General features: G+C 48.4%; 1 protein-coding gene across 1 annotated transcript in view; it reads left to right on the forward strand.

Moving 5' to 3' along the window:
* LOC149340968 (alkylglycerol monooxygenase-like) overlaps positions 1–12,286 on the forward strand; it is a 33,332-nt gene extending 21,046 nt beyond the window's left edge. The window contains exons 6-10 of the mRNA XM_089551214.1: positions 6,036–6,181; positions 6,750–6,884; positions 9,317–9,433; positions 10,824–10,906; positions 12,064–12,286. Of these exons, the coding sequence (XP_089407340.1) occupies positions 6,036–6,181; positions 6,750–6,884; positions 9,317–9,433; positions 10,824–10,906; positions 12,064–12,286 (704 nt within the window). The remainder of the gene's footprint in view (positions 1–6,035; positions 6,182–6,749; positions 6,885–9,316; positions 9,434–10,823; positions 10,907–12,063) is intronic.
* Positions 12,287–18,455: the final 6,169 nt, after the last annotated feature.

Genomic DNA, 18,455 nt, shown 5'->3' on the forward strand with positions numbered 1-18,455 from the left:
GACAAACAGATGTATGAAAGGATGCGCTCGCTAACAAGTCTAGGTGGTCGAGCCGATCGCGCCTCTCGATCGTTCAGTGTGCGGAGAAAATGCAAAAACCAAGAAAAGAATTCTATTGAAGGCGGGGCGATGACGTCGCCCTGTGACGCACTCCACAGACACCACGCCTCCGGCTTACACCGGAGAAGGAAGGGGTGATTTTGCCTTGCCGAGCCTACTCGACGAGGAGCGGGAGAGAAAAATTTCGAGGAGGGAATGGAAGGAGAGGAGGCTCGCTGAAAGAGAGGTAGAGAGTGTCTGCCGAGCTGGGGTGGTCCGTGGCCCTTTAAAGAGTTCTCTCTTAGGTCATCTCAGTATACGTCAGTGGGGCTCCCTTTCGTCGAGGGATCAACGCTCCGTCTACGCGACTCTAAGCGTAGTTCCACTCGAGCTGCACTCCTGTGAGTGCCGTTATCTCTTGGTAGCATGTGAAATCGACACCTGTGATTTCTAACTCAGTGACGCCCTATCCTTTCTAAGGTAAGGAAAAAAACAGTAATATCCGATCAACTTGTTTTAATTCAAAAGTAGCCTTTCCCTGCCTGATTTCATAAACACAGACAGAAAAAAAAGAGGAATAAAAAAAAGAAACAGCTACTTCGAATCACCACGCGGGGGGGAAAGCTGACTCCCCGCCGCCGAGTTGAAAGGATTAGTCTTTCAGACGCGCCCGCCGGGGTCGCGCTTTGACTGATTGTACTGCGGTCAACTCGTGACAAAAGGCTGCAGAAAAAAACGATCTCCGACTCTCACTGTCGTTTCCGCGCCCCCTCGAGGCTCTCCGAAAACCTTGGTCGCGCCTACAATGTCGATAGCCGACTCTGGCTCTGGACGACGAGCAGTGACCAGCGCGAGAAGGTACCTCTTTCTCTCGCCCCAAGCAGGAAGCTCGGCTACCCATTCGCCATGCACGCTTCCTAGAATGTGGTGCCAAATGCGAAGGACGAATCCTTTCCAGGTACGCCCGCCGAACACGCCTGCATATGTCGTCTCGATTGTTCGACGCCTGCGTTCGCATGCGATGAGTGCCGCGCAACCCTGCGCCTTCTGATCTCTTGGGCCGCTTCGCCTTTTTCCTAACTGGCTTTTTGTCCGGACGGCGCGGTCTAGTCTTTCTTACAGGCCGAGGCCCCTTGAAGCACTTCACGCCTGTTCTGGTCGGAAAACGCACACTTCCTTTTCCGTTGCCGCAGTCATCCCTCGAACGAGCTGCACATGTCGCCAGATCATTAACTGCAGTTGCAAGTCTATGAGGCGCAACGCGCGAAGGCTTCGCCTTTCCTTCCACCGCATTTCTTTTTTTCGCACCTGTCCGCGCAACCGAATTTAGGGCTTTGAATTTGATTTGTTTTCTCTTGGTTCTTGCCCTTTTTCTTTTTCTGCGCCTAGACTGTACCGCGTGCGTCTCCTGATCATACCTAGCTACCTCTAGTTTCTCAGTCGCACTTTGGGAATTTTCCTCAAATTCCAAACTGGCCTCTGTGCCTTCGCAGCAGAGTGCCAGCTCCACGCAGCTGACAGAGGGACATGAAACTGCCCCTGAGATCCCTAGCTCATTCCTTTGGGAGTTGTCCTCTACCGCTTGCCTGTCGCTCTGCGCGCCATTCTCTGCATTGCAGTGCTCAGCTACAACTGAGCTCGCCTGGCTGTCGCTCTGTGCGTCATGCTCTACATCGCAGTGCTCAGCCACTACTGAGCCCGCTTGGCTGTCGCTCTGCGCGCCATTCTCTCTACTGCAGTGCTCAGCTACAACTGAGCCCGCCTGGCTGTCGCTCTGCGCGCCATTCTCTCTACTGCAGTGCTCAGCTACAACTGAGCCCGCCTGGCTGTCGTTCTGCGCGCCATTCTCTCTACTGCAGTGCTCAGCTACAACTGAGCCCGCCTGGCTGTCGCCCTGCTCAGCTACAACTGAGTTGTCTTCTCTGGAAGTCCGGCTGTCGCCCTGCTCAGCTACAACTGAGTTGTCTTCCCTAGAAGTCTGGCTGTTGCCCTGCTCAGCTACGACTGAGTTCTCTTCACTGGAAGCCTGGCTCCTATGGCTATCCTTTTCCTCGGCAGCCTCGCACTCTCCTTGTGCCAGTATTACCAAGGTAGCCTCTCCCGAGCCTTTGTCACTGAAGCCACTGTGACATCCCAACTCGCTCTTACCGCGGTTGTTACTCTCAAAAGGGGTTTCCGCTGTTTCAACTTCGAAACCTTTCTCGCTAGGAAAATCTCCCTTTTGGCGGTTCTGCCGTTTTGACGCCTGTATCGACTCTACTGAAAGGGTCGCGCTCGTAACAGTCCCGACAAAGTTGTCCGTTGCCACTCCTGCCTCACTCGGAGGAGAATCCTCGCACTCGTGTCGTTGAGACGCTATCTCGGAATGCTCTTTCTTAGCATTACGTCCAACTACACTGGACACGGTCTCGGATTCTGCGGCTTCCCTTGGACCACCGTACCAGTTGCACACGTTCTCTGCCACTTCCCTCGTGGTGTCGCGATTTACCAACTCGGCTACGGTCACAGACTTTGCGGGTCTTGCCTGCGGACCTATTTCATAAGCATCGCTTGCTCTTTCAGGAGTTCCGGCTCTCACACTACCGCCCTTTCTTCGTATTTCGTTTTGAAGTTCTAATATCTTTAGTTTCCTTGTTTCAATTTCAACCCTCCACTGTTGCCGTTGCCGTTCCTTCTCTTTTTCCCACTCTCGATCAGCTTCCTCTTTACGCGCTTTTTCCTCTGTGCGCGCTTTTTCCTCCTGTTCGGCTTTTTCTTTACGAGCTTTTTCCTCCTGTTCGGCTTTTTCTCTACGGGCTTTTTCTTTTTCCTCCTGTATCAAGTTCCATGTAACTTCTAGGTGATCGTTATCCTTGACGTGTTTAAGAATGATTTCGCCCAGTTCAATTTTGGTTACTTTGTTCTGAACTTCCACTGACAGTTCCTCGCATATCAACAGCAAGTCCGACTTCAACAATCTCATTAGGTCCATTGTGACGCTTTCTCCGCTTTGGCTCTGCTAACTAAAAAAAAAATGCCTTGAGAATAACCCTTCTCAAATGACAAACCCTTGATTCCCAGTCAAGATTTTTCTCTGAATCTAAAGCCTGGCGAATCCCATAGCAAAAGCCAAAACGCTCACCCGTGGAGAAAGCACGATGTCGCACGGTCCATCCCAGCTGCTGCCAACCAGTGTTGGGAACGGGCCACAATCCCACCGCTGGAACCAGTGGTAAAGATTGGGCTTCTATCCCACCGCTGGAACCAGAGTTGAAGACGGGGGGGTCCTGGAGATGACTAACTCGTTTAGCCCCGCAGGTACCGGCTCCGAATGACGATGTCGGACTGCGTTATCGAGGAAACTGTACAGAAGGGTTTATTCTACATATTTACAGATGAGAATCGAATCGAATCCGAATGCAATGCTCCGATCACACAACATCCCGTTAAATACGGTTCGCGTTCCCCAGATCCCTGACTGGGGAACTTAGTTCGAATAACGTTGTCCAATCGGATGGGCCAGTTGATGATGCTGGCAGTACCACCCACGGCAGGGCGGTGCTGATGCCCTCTCGCTCTCTCACAGCTCGGGGGATGAGAAGGGGAAGACAGTCATCAAACACAGATGCGTCACCTTGACCACTGCCGCAAGTTTTCTGTGCGTTGCCTCCGTGGGAAAGCAGAATCCCGCAGTCTCCTCGCAGGTGGTTGAACCTTCTCGAACTCCCCCGCCGGATGGCCGAAGCACGAGACCCCTTCGACACAGCGTCTTTCAATTAGCAGCCTCGCTCAGCGTGACCTTGCGTAGCATCATCCCGTTCGGTGACCCGAAGGCCGACTCGGACAACGTATACCGCCGCATCTTTGCCTAACGACGACACTCGTCTGACAGTAATTTCTCCCAGGCCCGTGGGAGACAGCCTCCTTCGATCGGTTCGGAGGTTCGGTGATTTGGAGTGCAACAGCCCCGGCCGTCGTCGTCTATGCTTCTGCCGCCGGCGCCAGGCCTCGTCATATCCCTTGCTTTGCGATGAGTCACACCCGGCTCCCAGGACCACGTTGTCCACTCTTAACAGCGCACACGCGCACGCACACACGCGCGCACACACACACACACACAGATATATATATATATATATATATATATATATATATATATATATATATATATATATATATATATATATATATATATATATATATATATATATATATAAAATGTTTCACCTAAGACTTTACACAATTTTTAAAATTAGGATTTTTGAGCTACAACAGCGCTTTTTTGGGCACAGCACTGTCAGCCGTTTAGTTCATCAGAATACAGCTAAGACGTGCTAACTAGTTGGTGAGTTAACTAATAATGAATAGTTTACTTTTTAACTATTACTGTTAGACTCCTTAATTAAGAAAGGCGTGAAGCCCACCCTAATTAATATTCGAAGAGTCGCGGTCATTTCTTGGCCCGCTTTGTATCTTTAATCAGAGTTTGGAAGGAAGACAAAATATGGCAGAACCGGGTTGAGCCAACGCAAGAAACCTAAACTTTATCAGACAGCTTTGAAGTACCCGATCAAAATGAGAAATCTTGCCGCAGCACTTTCGAACCGTTCCAAAGCGAAAGATGGCATCAGATATGAAGCAAACGAGATTGTATACAATTACAAATAATTATTTAACCCCGAAGCACGCAGGTGTTCGAAACACTCACTTATTGTCGCCGCACAGAGTGTTACAAAATGTTAACAAGCTGTATAAAAAAAATTCATCACTCTTCGAACTTCTGCCATCGCGAGGAAGGGACAGCTATAGGTCTGCTATTTTCCTGTGGTCGCACCATCGCACGGTTATTCTTGAGAACAACAACGCACCCGACAGAGGCGAAATAGCTGTTTACGTAGTAGAGCTGCATTATCCATTTATGCAGTGCCGAGGCCCGCCTCCTCCACATCTCTGTTCGTACTCACCTATACACTTTCGCAATAATAAAAAGCAAAGCTCAAGCTCACACAGCTCCTGTGTCCATAGTGCGAACCTAATAATGAGATAAACGAGCAGGAAATGAAGCGCGCAGCTGCTACCGCCCTGCTACGAACTAGCCATCGATTTTATCAGCGGCGCTGAAGACGTTACGGCACGGTAAAGGCACCACTTTCCGCTGTGTGTCCTGATCAAGTGATGGACATTGACGGCATTCTTCGCGTTTCTTGTGCGCCAACTGTCGAAATATCAATTCCGGCTTCGACAAGCGCACTCGGAGGCCTCCAATTACGAGCCGGAGCAGTCAGGACAACGTCCGTTCACCGCGTTCTCTTAGTGGGAAGTGTTATTTTCACCTGCTCTCGCGCCGCGACAGACGGCAGCCTGGACGTCACGAATATAACTTACGTGAAAACCCTTTCTGTAGACGCGGACGCTCGGAGAGTCGAAAGAAACAACCATCGTTTCTTGCTGTGGTGTGGCCAATTACAGCATTCCGAGTCGTTCCCAGTCACACGTCGAGATAGAGAACGACGCACTTTTTTGGCTTCTCCTGCATCCAAGCCGGGGGTAACCACGTTTTCGAAATTCTAAAAACTGATACTGATATTAATTATGGTGCGCTACATGTCTCTTAATAATTAAAGAGCCTAACAGAAATAGTTAAAAGTTCACTATTCAAAATACGGATACGGGGGACGAAGCTGGCAAAGGACAGGGTTAATTGGAGAGACATGGGAGAGGCCTTTGCCCTGCAGTGGGCGTGGTCAGGCTGATTAGGATGTTATGATTCAGTATTAGTTAACGAACATGCTAGTTAGCACGTCTTAGCTGTATTTTGATGTACAACGCTGCTGACGTTGCCATGTCCAAAAAAGCGCTCTTCTAACTCAAAAAGCCTATTTTTGAAAATTGTGCAAAGTATTAGGTGAAACACGCTCCATGTTCTAGGACAATATCCGCGGAATGAACAACATTGCATGGGCTGCGTGTGGATGCCTGTTTATGCACCTTTCCTTTTGTGTCATCTTTCCACGTAGGAAGAGATAGCTATTGCATTGATAAGAACTACGGCGGAGTGCTGATCGTCTGGGACCGCATTTTTGGCACTTTCGCCGCCGAGCAGCGCAGGCCTGTGTACGGACTGACACAACCCGTGAACACTTTTGACCCATGGACTATACAGGTGTGGTACTTAGTCCTGTGTTGCTTTTTATTTTTTTATTTTGAAGATACACATGTCATTAAAGTTCTGGAAACCTTTTCTTGAAATTTCGACGGTTTAGCAGCGCCTTTTAAAAGTTTCAGACGGAGTTGACCATTGGTAATAAATAACTGTGGCAGTATAATATGCGCTCTGAAAGCTTTTAGCATCCCGTGGAAGATGCTGGAAACCTAGCACGCCCGCGCGAGCAACAAGCCAGCAGCTTGCCATGGCGTTGCATGTGATGTCCGGACAACTTCCTTCCAGACTGATGCTTTTTGTGCATTGTTACACCAGGACTTTCATTTTTCTGATTGGCTGCTAACTTAAGCTTCCAGCCTAAACTTTATCAAGAGAGCATGAGGAGCAGTTCACGACGCTGACTTTTTGGGGGTTTCGTGGTAAAGGTAATACAAGGCTACTCCACGTTATCTAAGCACTCTGCAATATTACAGAATTACTTGATGTTTGGTCATACTGACATTTTCTTATTACATAGTGACGCGAAGGATAACATTCATCGCCCTAATTACGGGGCTCACCGTTCCAGATGCATCACTTCGTGTACACATGCAAGCAAGTTATGAGCACCAAGGGCTTTGCAAACAAGCTCTCCACCTTATTCAAGGGCCCTGGATGGCGACCTGCCAAAGCGACGCTCGACGAACCCCAAGACGTACGAGACGTGAGTGAAGAAAATTTAGGTTTGCGCAATAATATTTAGCGTGAACTAAGCCAGGCGTCAACTTCCTTCCTTTTGTAGTTTGTTCATATCCGAGGGCTTTAACAGCATGCATGCGTGAACAGAGAGTAATAGTAGTAGTAGTCTAAAACTTTATTTCGCAAAATGGGACGGGGTTTAGGGGTTGGGGTCTTGAGCTGCAGGTGGTGTTCCTAGGTAAGGGATCCCATTGGTTCTTGCTGCCTCCTCGGCCCGCAAACAGAGAAAGAGGGAAATATGTTTGCGGACAAGTTAGTCTCTATAAGTTATAGACAATGTGAGTATTAATGACGCACCCGTGACTCACCAGATACGAACCGTTTGCGCCGCTGTCGCTGGAAAACATTACAGTCGTTGCACGTAGTGAAGTAAAGATAGGATCCATCGCGTGAACTTAGCTTTAGCTGCTTATACGCTGTTATTTGAGAAGCTGAGACGCTGACACGTGATGCAACAAGTAGACTGGTAATCAGATGAACCTATAATCACAGCTGACAAAATTAGAGGGTAAGAAAAGTGAGAGATTAAGTAGGGCATTAATTTTGTTTTGAGGAATAGGGATGATGGGACTAAAACAAAAACTGAGAAGTTGAACAAGTATTGCAGAGAAGGTGCCCACGTAGAAGGATTCACGAATTATGTTCAAGCGTAGCTTAGGAGGGCATAATTGCAGGCCAGTTGATGGGACATTGTGAAGAACAAAAATCGAAAAAAAAAGGTCAGGAGTCATCGCCTGCCTCTGTCCCGTCTCTTTTTGCGGTTTTTGTTCTTCATAATGTTCAAGCGAATTGTGTTATTTTGAGTTCAGGTGCTGCACCAGCAGTCCAAATTCATTCTTCGTGCCCAGTGATAAGTTAGACGAGGATCCAAGTATTTTTACTTCGGAGAACAGCCTTGTCCCCAGCAGGCTTAAGGCGCTATTTTATGTTCGCAAGCATGAACCACCTCAAAGTTATTTTGAAAAAAAAAAAAAAGCTGAAATTGGCATTTCTTCACTTGCTCTACTACATTGAAATTAAAAATTCTTTGCTAAAGTGAAGGAGAAAATATTAGCTAATTTATCTTTGCTAATTAGTTGTCTTGGTTGTTTTTTTATGGGGTTTAACGTCCCAAAGCGACTCAAGCTATGAGGGACGCCATAGTGCAGGTCTCCCGAAAATTTTGACCATGTACCTGAGGTTCTTTAACGTGCACTGATATCGCACAGTACACGGGCTTCCAGCATTTCGACTCCATTGAGAGGCGACCGCCATGGCCGGGATCGAACCCGCGCCTTCCGGTTCATCGGCCGAGCACCATAACCATTGAGCCACCGCGGCAGCCTTTGTTAATTAGTAAATCAAGCGCATTTAAATGTTGGTATACAGCTACTGTGAGTCCCACGCATGTGTGCAGGCGGGCTCGCCGTAAGGTTTTTCGGTAACACTATGCTAACGCACTGTATGATGAGTAGTGAGAAGCGTAACTGTGAAAGAACTTAAAATCCTGAAAAAAAAAAAAAAGAAACCTCTTTGAACGCATTTCATTTTTTAAAGCTTGGCGCTAGTTTAGATGAGACTCCCTGTATTCGAACACCAACCATGTTGCTTTGCTCGTGCTTGCTCTGGGCTACTTGATCCTGGACTAGAGTTGTGTTGTGTTGGGTTTAATGGCGCATAAGCGACTAAGGCTATCATGCGCCAAGCTCAAGGTATGGAGAAATTGGTTTGACCAGAGTTTGAAAACAAAGTGACTAAAAGCGGTCGTGTAAAGGGCCTAAAAGTTGTTTTTACTACCTAGTTGATGAAAGACAAACATTTTAGAAATGTCTGATAGCAGAAACTTTTAAAGGTTGAGTAACCTCCACGGACATCCTTGGCTCGGCAAAGATTTCGAGGCTCCCAACAACTGAGATAAAGACCTCAGACTCCTTCTCATGATTGAGAAAGCGGCTGTGGTGTATAACTGTATGTAGTGAAGCACAGGGTGAGTAAATTAAATTTCTGAAGTATACTGGCTTCCCTTAAAAAGCTAAAAACATAGGGTATACTGACAATTGCATCTGATATTGGACTAGATCCGCATGCATAATATTGGCGCAATTCTAGAAATTCTAAAGCTTACATCGTGCCTGCTTTGTTCTCTGTGTAGCTCTTGTATGTAGTACTGTATTTTATGTGTAGCACACAGCAGTGACTTTAGCTTGAATACTCGTGAAAATTCGGAATAATGAAAACGAATGACCTTTGATAAACGCGGTGCATGTTAAAAAAAAAAGAATGTTGAAATATTATCAAGCCTAGTTCCACTAATGTGGCAAGTCCAGTTACGCTCATTGGCCCTGTTTTTTAGTTCACATTAACAGGCGCGAATGGACATTTTTGCTTTATCTGGAGCCATTTCTCCTTAACGTGCAGTTGCGCAGGCCTGTGAAAACGTACGCGCCAAACGCCACGGTGTTGAGCAAGTGTTACGTAGCTGTGCATTTCCTCTTGATCATCGTTGGATACGTGAAGCTGAAACATTGGAGCCCGGTGAGTATGGAACTCCTTTCTATTCATTCGGAATTTTTTTTTTTTTTTTGAAACGCAATCCAAATCGATTCATATCACTGCTGAAAGACCATGTAACCTGTGGTTGCGTATGTATATGGTTCGTTAATCTGCACATCACGGTGGTGCTAAAAATTAACGGTGGTTAAGCTTTGGTTAAACCGAGTGAGAAGAGGTAGCTTCACGACGGTTTAGCCTGGCAAAGTCTTGTTATGCTGTCCTTAGAGCGTTTCTTTGGTATTTTCCAGGCTAAACCATCGTGAAGCTACCGCTTCTGACTGTTTTACCAAAGCTAAAGCACTGTTAATTTTTCCCAGGCGCGTCGGCGCTCCTTCCGTCATATACTCGGTTAAAGATGGCATGATGTCACGCCTTATCACGTAAACGCCGCGTTTAAGCTCCTCGGCAAGCCCAAAGTCGATCACGTGACCAAATTTTGTTTTATCTTGACGTCCCTGGCATGACCTTGAAATGACCTTGACCCTTGACCTGTTCAATTTCTTGACCATTAGCCTGACCACTGACTATCCACCGGTTCTCCAAACTTATAAACTAGAGGTATGACCTTGGCTGAGCCTTTAAGGTCATCGGGAACGCACAGCGATCTCAGCCCGAGACCTCTCTAGTAGTGAAGCTACCGCTTCAAAAACTTAATACGTCAGTAAGGCGTTTTTTACGCAGCGCTACTGTTAGCTACTGCCCACAGCTATCAGACATCTTTAAAATAGGATGACGCAATCGGTAAGGGGCATAGGGGAATAGCGGGGCAACAGTGCGCAGGCGCAGGACAATAACGCCCCTCCTTCGGGCTATTCTCCTGCGCCTGCGCACTGTCCCTCCGCTATTACCCTATGCCCCGAACCCATAGCGTCACCCTATTCTAAAAGTCTCCATTGCCAGTCCCGGGCCGCGCATGCGTGCCCTCTTTACTGACAGTACTGCTCTAGTGTAACGCTTCGTTAAAAGCTCTAGTTAGCAGTTATAAGCGTAACTTCGAACGAACTAAAAATCCTTAAACCACTCATGGCTTACTCAGCTGTTGCTCTCTTTTCCATCCTGCAGCGCAATGGCTGATCTGAGTGTGCCTTGGGGATAAAATCGTGATTCAAAGCGTCTGTTATAGTGTGCTGAAAAAGATAAAATTCAGCCGTTCTCTGTAAACATTTTAAGAATGTTGTTAGCATTACAACACTTACGCTTTTTATTCATGCCCAGTATCACTGCCACCCACACGAAATCTCAGAAGCGCTTTTTTCAATACAGGTCCTCTCCGGCGCTGTCAAGCTGCTCCAAATAAATAAATAAACTTATTGAGCAATTGATATTTAAAACCGATGAAACAAAACGGTTTTCATCGATTTCCTTGCTTCAGGTCATCGACACTAGCACGCTACTCTGCGGCATCGCCTACATCTTCTTCTCCCTTACTGTGATGGGCGCCATCTTGGACAAGCGGTGAGTTTGGAAACTAATTGCCAGTTCTGCACGGTGAAACGGTGTAGCTGAATGTGCGAACCATGAGCGCGCACAGCTACGATTTACGGCATGACATTCTGTAGCAGCATGCGCAAGAGAAAAGAACAAGAGGTAACCTTGACATTACGTCTTTCTGGGGCATTTTTTGCTGTGTCAACTTCCAAGCTGACAATGTAAGAAATGTCTGGTTGCAAAAGCTCGCAAAACGAAAAAAAGATGAAGAAAGGATACAAGGACACGCGCTAACTCGCATCTGAAACGTTTTTCGCGAGAGGAACGCGTATAAATAGGAAGAAAAACCTAAGAAAACCCAGAAGCAGCAAAAGGTTGAAAAAGCTTGCCTTTGTGTTCTTTCTTCGTCCGTTTGTCTTTTTACGCGATTTTGCAACCATGCATTAGCACCAACCTGCCCAACGTTTTGCTCTTCTAAGTTTCCGCTAAGAAATGATGTTCACTTCTGCCAGCAAACCAAAAAAAAAAAAGTTCTAATGCTTGAGCATTAGAGGAGACATGTCGCGGACAAAGTGGCCGAGAAGAGTGAAGCCGTAGGTGAAGCCTTAGGAGTGGATCAGAATTCTCGTTTGGGCAAGTTGGTCACTAATATTGAATAGTTGACTTTTTAGCGATTACTGTTAGGCTCCTTAATTATTCAGACGCGCGGAGCCCACCGTGGGTAATGTCCATAACAGCTCTTAGAATTTAAAAACGCTGTTGCTTTCAGCGCTCCGGTCCAACAAATTTTGGCTACATCGCGCCAAAATACATGCGCTTTTGAGAAGCTTGCAGGCAGATCAACCTCTCCAGTGTACGTAACTCGTCGATATAGCTAACTTTTGGGGGGCCACAGCACCGATGGTAACCGCGTTTTCGAAATTTTAAAAAGTGCCATGAATAGTATTACTTAAGTTGGGCTACGCAGTACTAGTTAAAAACTTAACTGTTCAATATTAGTTAACCAGCCTACCGGTTAACACAGCTGTATTCTGATGTACTACACCGCTGGCAATGCAATGCCGAAAAGAACGCTCTTATAACTAAAAAGCCTGTTTTGAAATATTGCGTGAAGTCTTCGGTGAAACACCCTGTACAGTACCCAACACAGCGCCTAATGGTGTTTTGCGTCTGGTGTTTTGCAGGAGTCACGCCTTTTGTCTGGAGGCGACCAGGTGCGCCTTGATGTTCGTCGCCGATGTTTACATTTTCCACCTGTCAACTTTTGCTGACTCGGCAGCTGGCAAAACGTTTCTCATCATCATCAGGGCTACGTACGCTGCGTCGCTACTGGGCTGTACCGCTGCCAGCGTTCGGGAAATAGTAGTTGCAAAAGTCGGAAAGGTGTGCGAGGCCAAGTCGACGTGAGGTCGACGTCCCTTGTTTGCGTTCACGAAGGCGCAGTTGAGTGTGGCGCACGAGAGCACTGGTTCCGCTCATTGTTGTGAATAAGAGAAAACACTCATGTTCTTGTAGTGCTGATTCCCTTGGCCCTTAACTTGTCCAGAAGTTTTTGCAGAAAGTTCTCTGATGGGGAAAGCTGCTCTTTTTACGCTAATGGAGATGTTCAACCGAGAAACGATGTACTGGCAGAGTATTTTGTAGTTTACTGGCGCTAAATATCTTCCGCTACCCAATCGACCCGGAAGTGCCTACGGCAGGAGTTTCTTCAGCGTTTATGCTGTCGATCTAAGACGCGTCTGGAGCCACTTGAGAAGACCGAGTATTGGCGGGGTGCCCGGAGCACGAAACTCTGCACTGAAAAGGTCTTCCATGGAACACCCTGACGATGCTGAAAACAATGGAAACAAAACGCGAACGTATAAAATTATGATTCGGGTATACAGAATGTGTCTAAAAATGTATTTTCTCAGAAGGTAATGCAACTGGCCGGCAGTTCATGCTGCAGCCGTGCGGTACAGGACTAAAGTGAAGCCATCGGCATTAGGACATCGTTTCTTCTGAGCTGCTCAGCTTGGAGCTCTTCGCTGCAATGAAGTTTACTTTGTGAGATATTTGTGCAAGTAGTTTACAATGTCTAAGACAAAGGTCTTTTAATGTGCATGCCACATGAAAATACTCTCAAGAAACGTGTTTGAGCACTCTCTATAAAAAAGTTGAGGATTTTTTCGCCAGAGTTCAATAACGGAAGTTGTGACTATTGGCGAATGGTGAGGTTTTGATCACATATATATAAAGTGCACGGAACTCTATCCTCTTGCCGACATAAGTAAGGTACCAGTAGCTGTGTTGACGTGTTTTGTGCCTCGATAGCTTTGTTGTGCAGCGGTATTTCGCCCTGCTGATATATGAAATATTGGCATATGTCTGTTAACTAGGCTATCCATGTGACTATCCATAAATGTTGCCTGCATGTTTATCAAAATGGCTCCTTCTGCGGAATTCCATTACAAGAAGCAGTGGAAATAGGCTCCTTACGTTTAACAGCCCCTCAAAATTATCTATCACCTTTCCTTCTCTTCTTTCTCTCTCAATTCCCTCCCACGATGTTTCTCTCTCAAGCTTATTCCAACAGCGGGACTTCTCGAAGGCGGTCCTAAAGGAATGAATAAATCTAGGCGCAATCTCATTTCAGGTACACGCCATGTTAAAATCTGTTATCAGTGTATAACATGGAAAAGGTCCGATTTATATTTACTTGTTAAACGCTACGCGGCGTCAAGCCTAAAGCATTGCCTTTGGTCTTAAAGTCTGCTACTGAATCTTACATGATCGAGTCTCGATCATGAACCTTGATCACGTGAAGCTTAGAAATGGGAAGTGCATGCTTGCATGCTGCTTGGGAATGTGTGAATCATGTATTCGGTTTCCGCCACCAGTATCAGTGGCATACTTCTGCGCGCACGACGGGTGTCTGCGGTAGCAGCCAAACACCACACCCAGCGATTTTTTTCGAACTGAATGCATTAAACCACTCGGCGACCAGGGGTCGACTTATTCCGCTCTGCTTTTCCGTGTATTCAGCCGCAGGCAGTGAACAGGATTACAGTGCTTCTACGTCCCACTCGACTGCTCCACGACCGAAAAAACCACGACGCTACAGGGGGAGTGCACGATATCGCGAAATCGCATCATGCTCGCAGTCATCACTATAGAACTCCCTATGTCGCGATTACATCGCCGCGGCCGAATGGCGTAGGTCAGAGGCAGTGCAATACTGCGCATGCTCCGTTTCTGTCTACTTGGTACCTTTTGTGTAAGCAGTTATAAGCGGTACGAAGAATCCGTGCCGCAAGGTAGCCGAGTGAGTGACGTGCCCAGCTCACACTTGCGAAGACCCGGGTTTGATTCGCAGCGCCAGCAGTGCTTGTGCCTGCGATCGCTATGATGCGGGGACTGGGAACCCAGGTCACGCAGGGTTTGAGGCCTGGATGTAAACTCGGCCGCTGTTTGTGGTGGGCATGGTCAGGTGGTGTGTCTCAGTACACATTATCTCATCTCGCTGTCCACAGGTATCCAAAGGGCGGATTCCCGTTACTGCTGCAGGCTCTTTTTATACAGAAAGAACGCGGTTCGTAATGCAGTGCTCGTACGCTACCGAACGGGCGTAGCCGCGTGGTCAAGGTCACATCGGCCGGACTCACTACTCTTTATTTTTCTTAGCTGTCGGAGCATGATGACATCTTCATACCAGAGTACAATTAAAAAGAAAAGAAATTTGAGTGTAGGCTTCGTTGTTTGTAGTATCACTGCATAGTGTCGCTCTACTCAAAAAAAAAAAAAAAAAAGGCCGTGCAACAAACACGACCCTATTACTGCTTTGCTAGCGAATTCTTCGCCGTGATGAAACACGCGAAGGAATGCTTCGGACGTGAGAAATGTTCGCGAAGCATCGTCGAAGGGCGAATTTTTCCCACCTGCCAGTGGAGCCCTGGGAACACTACCCAAGAATGCTCGAGGCAGCCCCTATAGCTATGGCATTTGTACAGCGGATTTCGTGTGCGCGAAAGTGGATGGAAATTGCATTACTACAGTAAAAAACTAAACGAAGTTGGTGTTGTAGATGTGCACACACGTCTGAAGCAAGCGCAAGTCGCCAACATAACACCCACTGGTATACAGCGCAGAAGCGTGGTTACACCGCGAACATTACCCCGCCGCGATGGCTCAGTGGGTAGGGCGCTCGGCTGCTGGCCCGAAAGACGCGGGTTCAATCCTGGCCACGGCGGCCGAATTTCCATGGAGGCTAAATTTTAGAGGCCCGTGTACTGTGCGATGTCAGCGCACGTTAAAGAACCCCAGGTGGTCGAAATTTCTGGAGCCGTTCACTACTGCGTCCCTCATAGCCTGAGTCGCTTTCATACGTTAAACCCCAAGAAACCAAGAAGCGTGGTTAGGTTTAGGCACATAGGCTCACATAAGCGTGGTTAGACCGCTGAATCAATAGAACTTTGGGCATGCGAATCACTTCTTTACTGAAGACAAGATGTTACGCATGACGACAACTAAGCGTGTAAGATATCGAACACGGGACGCAGGAACACGAGATATCACCAAGATTACCAATCTCATTATGAATGGCACAAGATACCTCAATATCAAATTCACACCTCGCGACAAACACTTTGGAAGGTGCGCCACAGAGCGACTGAGAGGCGTCAACTAGATGAAGTTCGTGTTGTCCTGCGTTGCCTGAAAAAAAAAAAAAAATCCGTGGATTCATTTTCTCTGTTGCGAACGTGCTTTGCAGAACTGGTTCTGAGGGCTCAATGCGAGACGGCCGGCAACATTGAGAATGACCTCTCTCATTAATTTCTCACTGATCCTTAATTTAATTGTTACCTGCCACTGTGGTCAGTTTGCTCACAATCTGGTGGCCAGGTTGGGATGACGGAACAGGGTCATGTTACCTAGGTGGCCCACTTATAGGTTGCTGCTTCGGGGATTTTTCGCTCTCAGCGCCGACGACGACGATTGATTTTCTGCAGAACGGGTGCCTCAACGCGGTCGGTTAAAACAATTTATGGCCGTGAGCGGTATTCGAACCCGTGGCTCGCTACCGTATTAGCCCACTATACTATCGCCGCTTTTAACGCGATAGCGTTAAAGGCCCCGTTCTCCAGAAAACCCGGTGTCGGCGTTGTCGGCGTCATGAGCGAAAAATCACGAGCATGACTCTGGCCGATGGTGACCAGACACCTAGGTCACGTGACCTTGCGGCGTCATCACAACCTGCTGTGACGTTCCGTGCGTGAAATACCAGGGCCCATACCTTTGGCGGAATTTTCTTTGTGCTCAACTGTCCTACTCCCTTGTCTCCCCTTAAACGGTCCGCGTTCGGCGGCGCCGCCTAGACGGAGCCCCCAGCGGCGGCAAGCCACTGAAGGGGTACAATGGTACAAAGGCGCCGGCGGGAGGGAAAGCCAGCCCAATTAGGCATGCCTGGCCGTACAAGGACAAGAGAAGAAAGCTGCCGGCGGGAGTCAAACGACATTCCAACGAGGGATGTCGGGGATGCCGCAGGGCGCCGCCGTGGAAAGGAGGAAGAAAGAAACATTCCAGTGGGGAAGACAGGAGATCGGGCGTGGCCGGCGGAGCAGACATAGCTGGCGAGTGCGGACGAAAGGCACGGAGAGGACGAGACCGTTCACGAAAAAGGGTCCTTCAGCGCCGAAGCCGGACGGCGCGCAGCTTCTGCCAGCCACCGACGGATCGCAACTCCGGAGACCATCCATCGCCCCCATGACGGCGTCGCCACGTAAGCTCGGACACCCCAGCCTCTGATGTACCATGTATAATTATTGATTACATCATTTTGTTTAAACTGAGCCATACGGTGTCTTCTTGCCTCTCCGTCCCGTGTGGACCTGCGCATTATTTGGGGTCGTCACACTGGTGTCAGAAGTGGGGTCTCAAAAGCAAATGTCCTCTGAATGCTGCGACATTCATGACTTCAAAATTGTAATCAAAGGGGAATCACGGGACTGATTGTGGGACTTCGACCCCCATTTGAGAGGCTTGAGGCACCGGAGGGCTGGAGCGAAAAAAAATGTCTGTAACTGACGGAGCTCCCACTCCACAGCCGTCGCTCGGAGCAAGCATGCTGGCATTAGGAAGCGTCATTCCGACGTTTACGGGAGATAAGACAGGGGTTCCAATCTGCGATTTCTTTTCCATGCTAGAAGAGATTGGGAAAATGGGGGGATGGTCCGATGCTCAAATGCTGGGAATGGCGAGGTGTAAGATGGCAGGAGCTGCTCATGATTTTGCTTGGCGAGACGAAAAAGTAAAATCCACAAAATCATTTGCGGAATTTAAGACGCTCGCGTTCGAGCATTTCGACACTGAACCACGTCATGTGCGGGTACAGAGGTTCCGTGACGCCGGACAGATGGTAGGGGAGGACGTGCGAACATTTGCGTCGCGGCTTCAGCGCCTAGCGCGCGATACGCTGAGTAGGGAGGAGGAAGGAGACCAGCTAAAGAAGAAATACGCGGAGGAACTACTTAAAGAGGAAATGACCGCTTTGTTTGTGGCTGGTCTGCAAGACCCCGTGCGCCGGTTCGTGCTCTCGCGCAAGCCGAGCAATTTCGACCAAGCCGTGGCGGCCGCATTGGATGAGGAACGAAATGAGGCGCTAACGGCGGCCGCAGCGAGAGTTCGCGTCATAGAGAGAGCGGTGCCCAACCCTGAGGTTGCTCTCTTGACAGAGCGGTTAGATCGCTTAGAGCAGCTGCTATCTCAGCAGGTGGAACGCCAGGTTGAAGCGGGCGCTCAACGGCGCCCATTCGCTGGAAACCGGAGACCGCCACAAAGCTACAGGCGCGGTATGCGAGATTTCGAAGAAATCGCGTGCTTCGCGTGCCAGGGTCGCGGACACATCGCAAGGTTCTGCCCAAACGTGCGCCGTGGGGAGCCACAAAGAGAAGCAGGCGAGACACGCCCTAAGCAAGCCTACAGCGAGGCTCCAGATACAGGGACAAAAAACTAGGTTGTCCTCCCCATCCTGATGAGTGTGGGGAGGGAGCAGTGGGTAATGAGGTGGTGGTGGTTTGTGTGGCCGACGAGGCATGCCCTGTTGTGCGTTGCAAGTTAAATGGTTGTTGCATGGAATTGTTGATAGACACGGGGTCAAAGGTGACCTTGCATAAGGAAAGCAGCTTTAACACGCTTCGAAGGAAAGGGGATCGCGAGGTGTTGGAAGCGTCTGGTGGTATGGCAACCAAATTTGTAGGCATAACGGGGGATCCTCTTGGCATAAGTGGGCTCTACCGGTTACACTTCACTCTCGGCGGAATTGCATTGGAGCACCCCTGCTACGTATGCCCGGACACGGTGTCTCTGCCAAACGGAGTGTCAGGTATATTAGGGCAGGATTTTTTGAGAAAAGGGAAGGTAGTAGTCTCATTCTCTGAGGAAGAAGTTAATGCGGGGGGCTCAAAAGTTCCGTTTTTGAACAGGAGCAGGGCTGAGATTCGCAGTACCGATATCGACACACGTCCAACAGTGGGATCATTAGAGAAGGTATATTCGCGGGTTGCCGTGAAGCTGGTCGAGGAGGCGGTCGTCCTTCCGT

The sequence above is a fragment of the Amblyomma mixtum genome, chromosome 6 (genome assembly GCF_055824585.1).
Source record: "Amblyomma mixtum isolate Tamu chromosome 6, ASM5582458v1, whole genome shotgun sequence".
NCBI classification, from domain to species: domain Eukaryota; kingdom Metazoa; phylum Arthropoda; class Arachnida; order Ixodida; family Ixodidae; genus Amblyomma; species Amblyomma mixtum.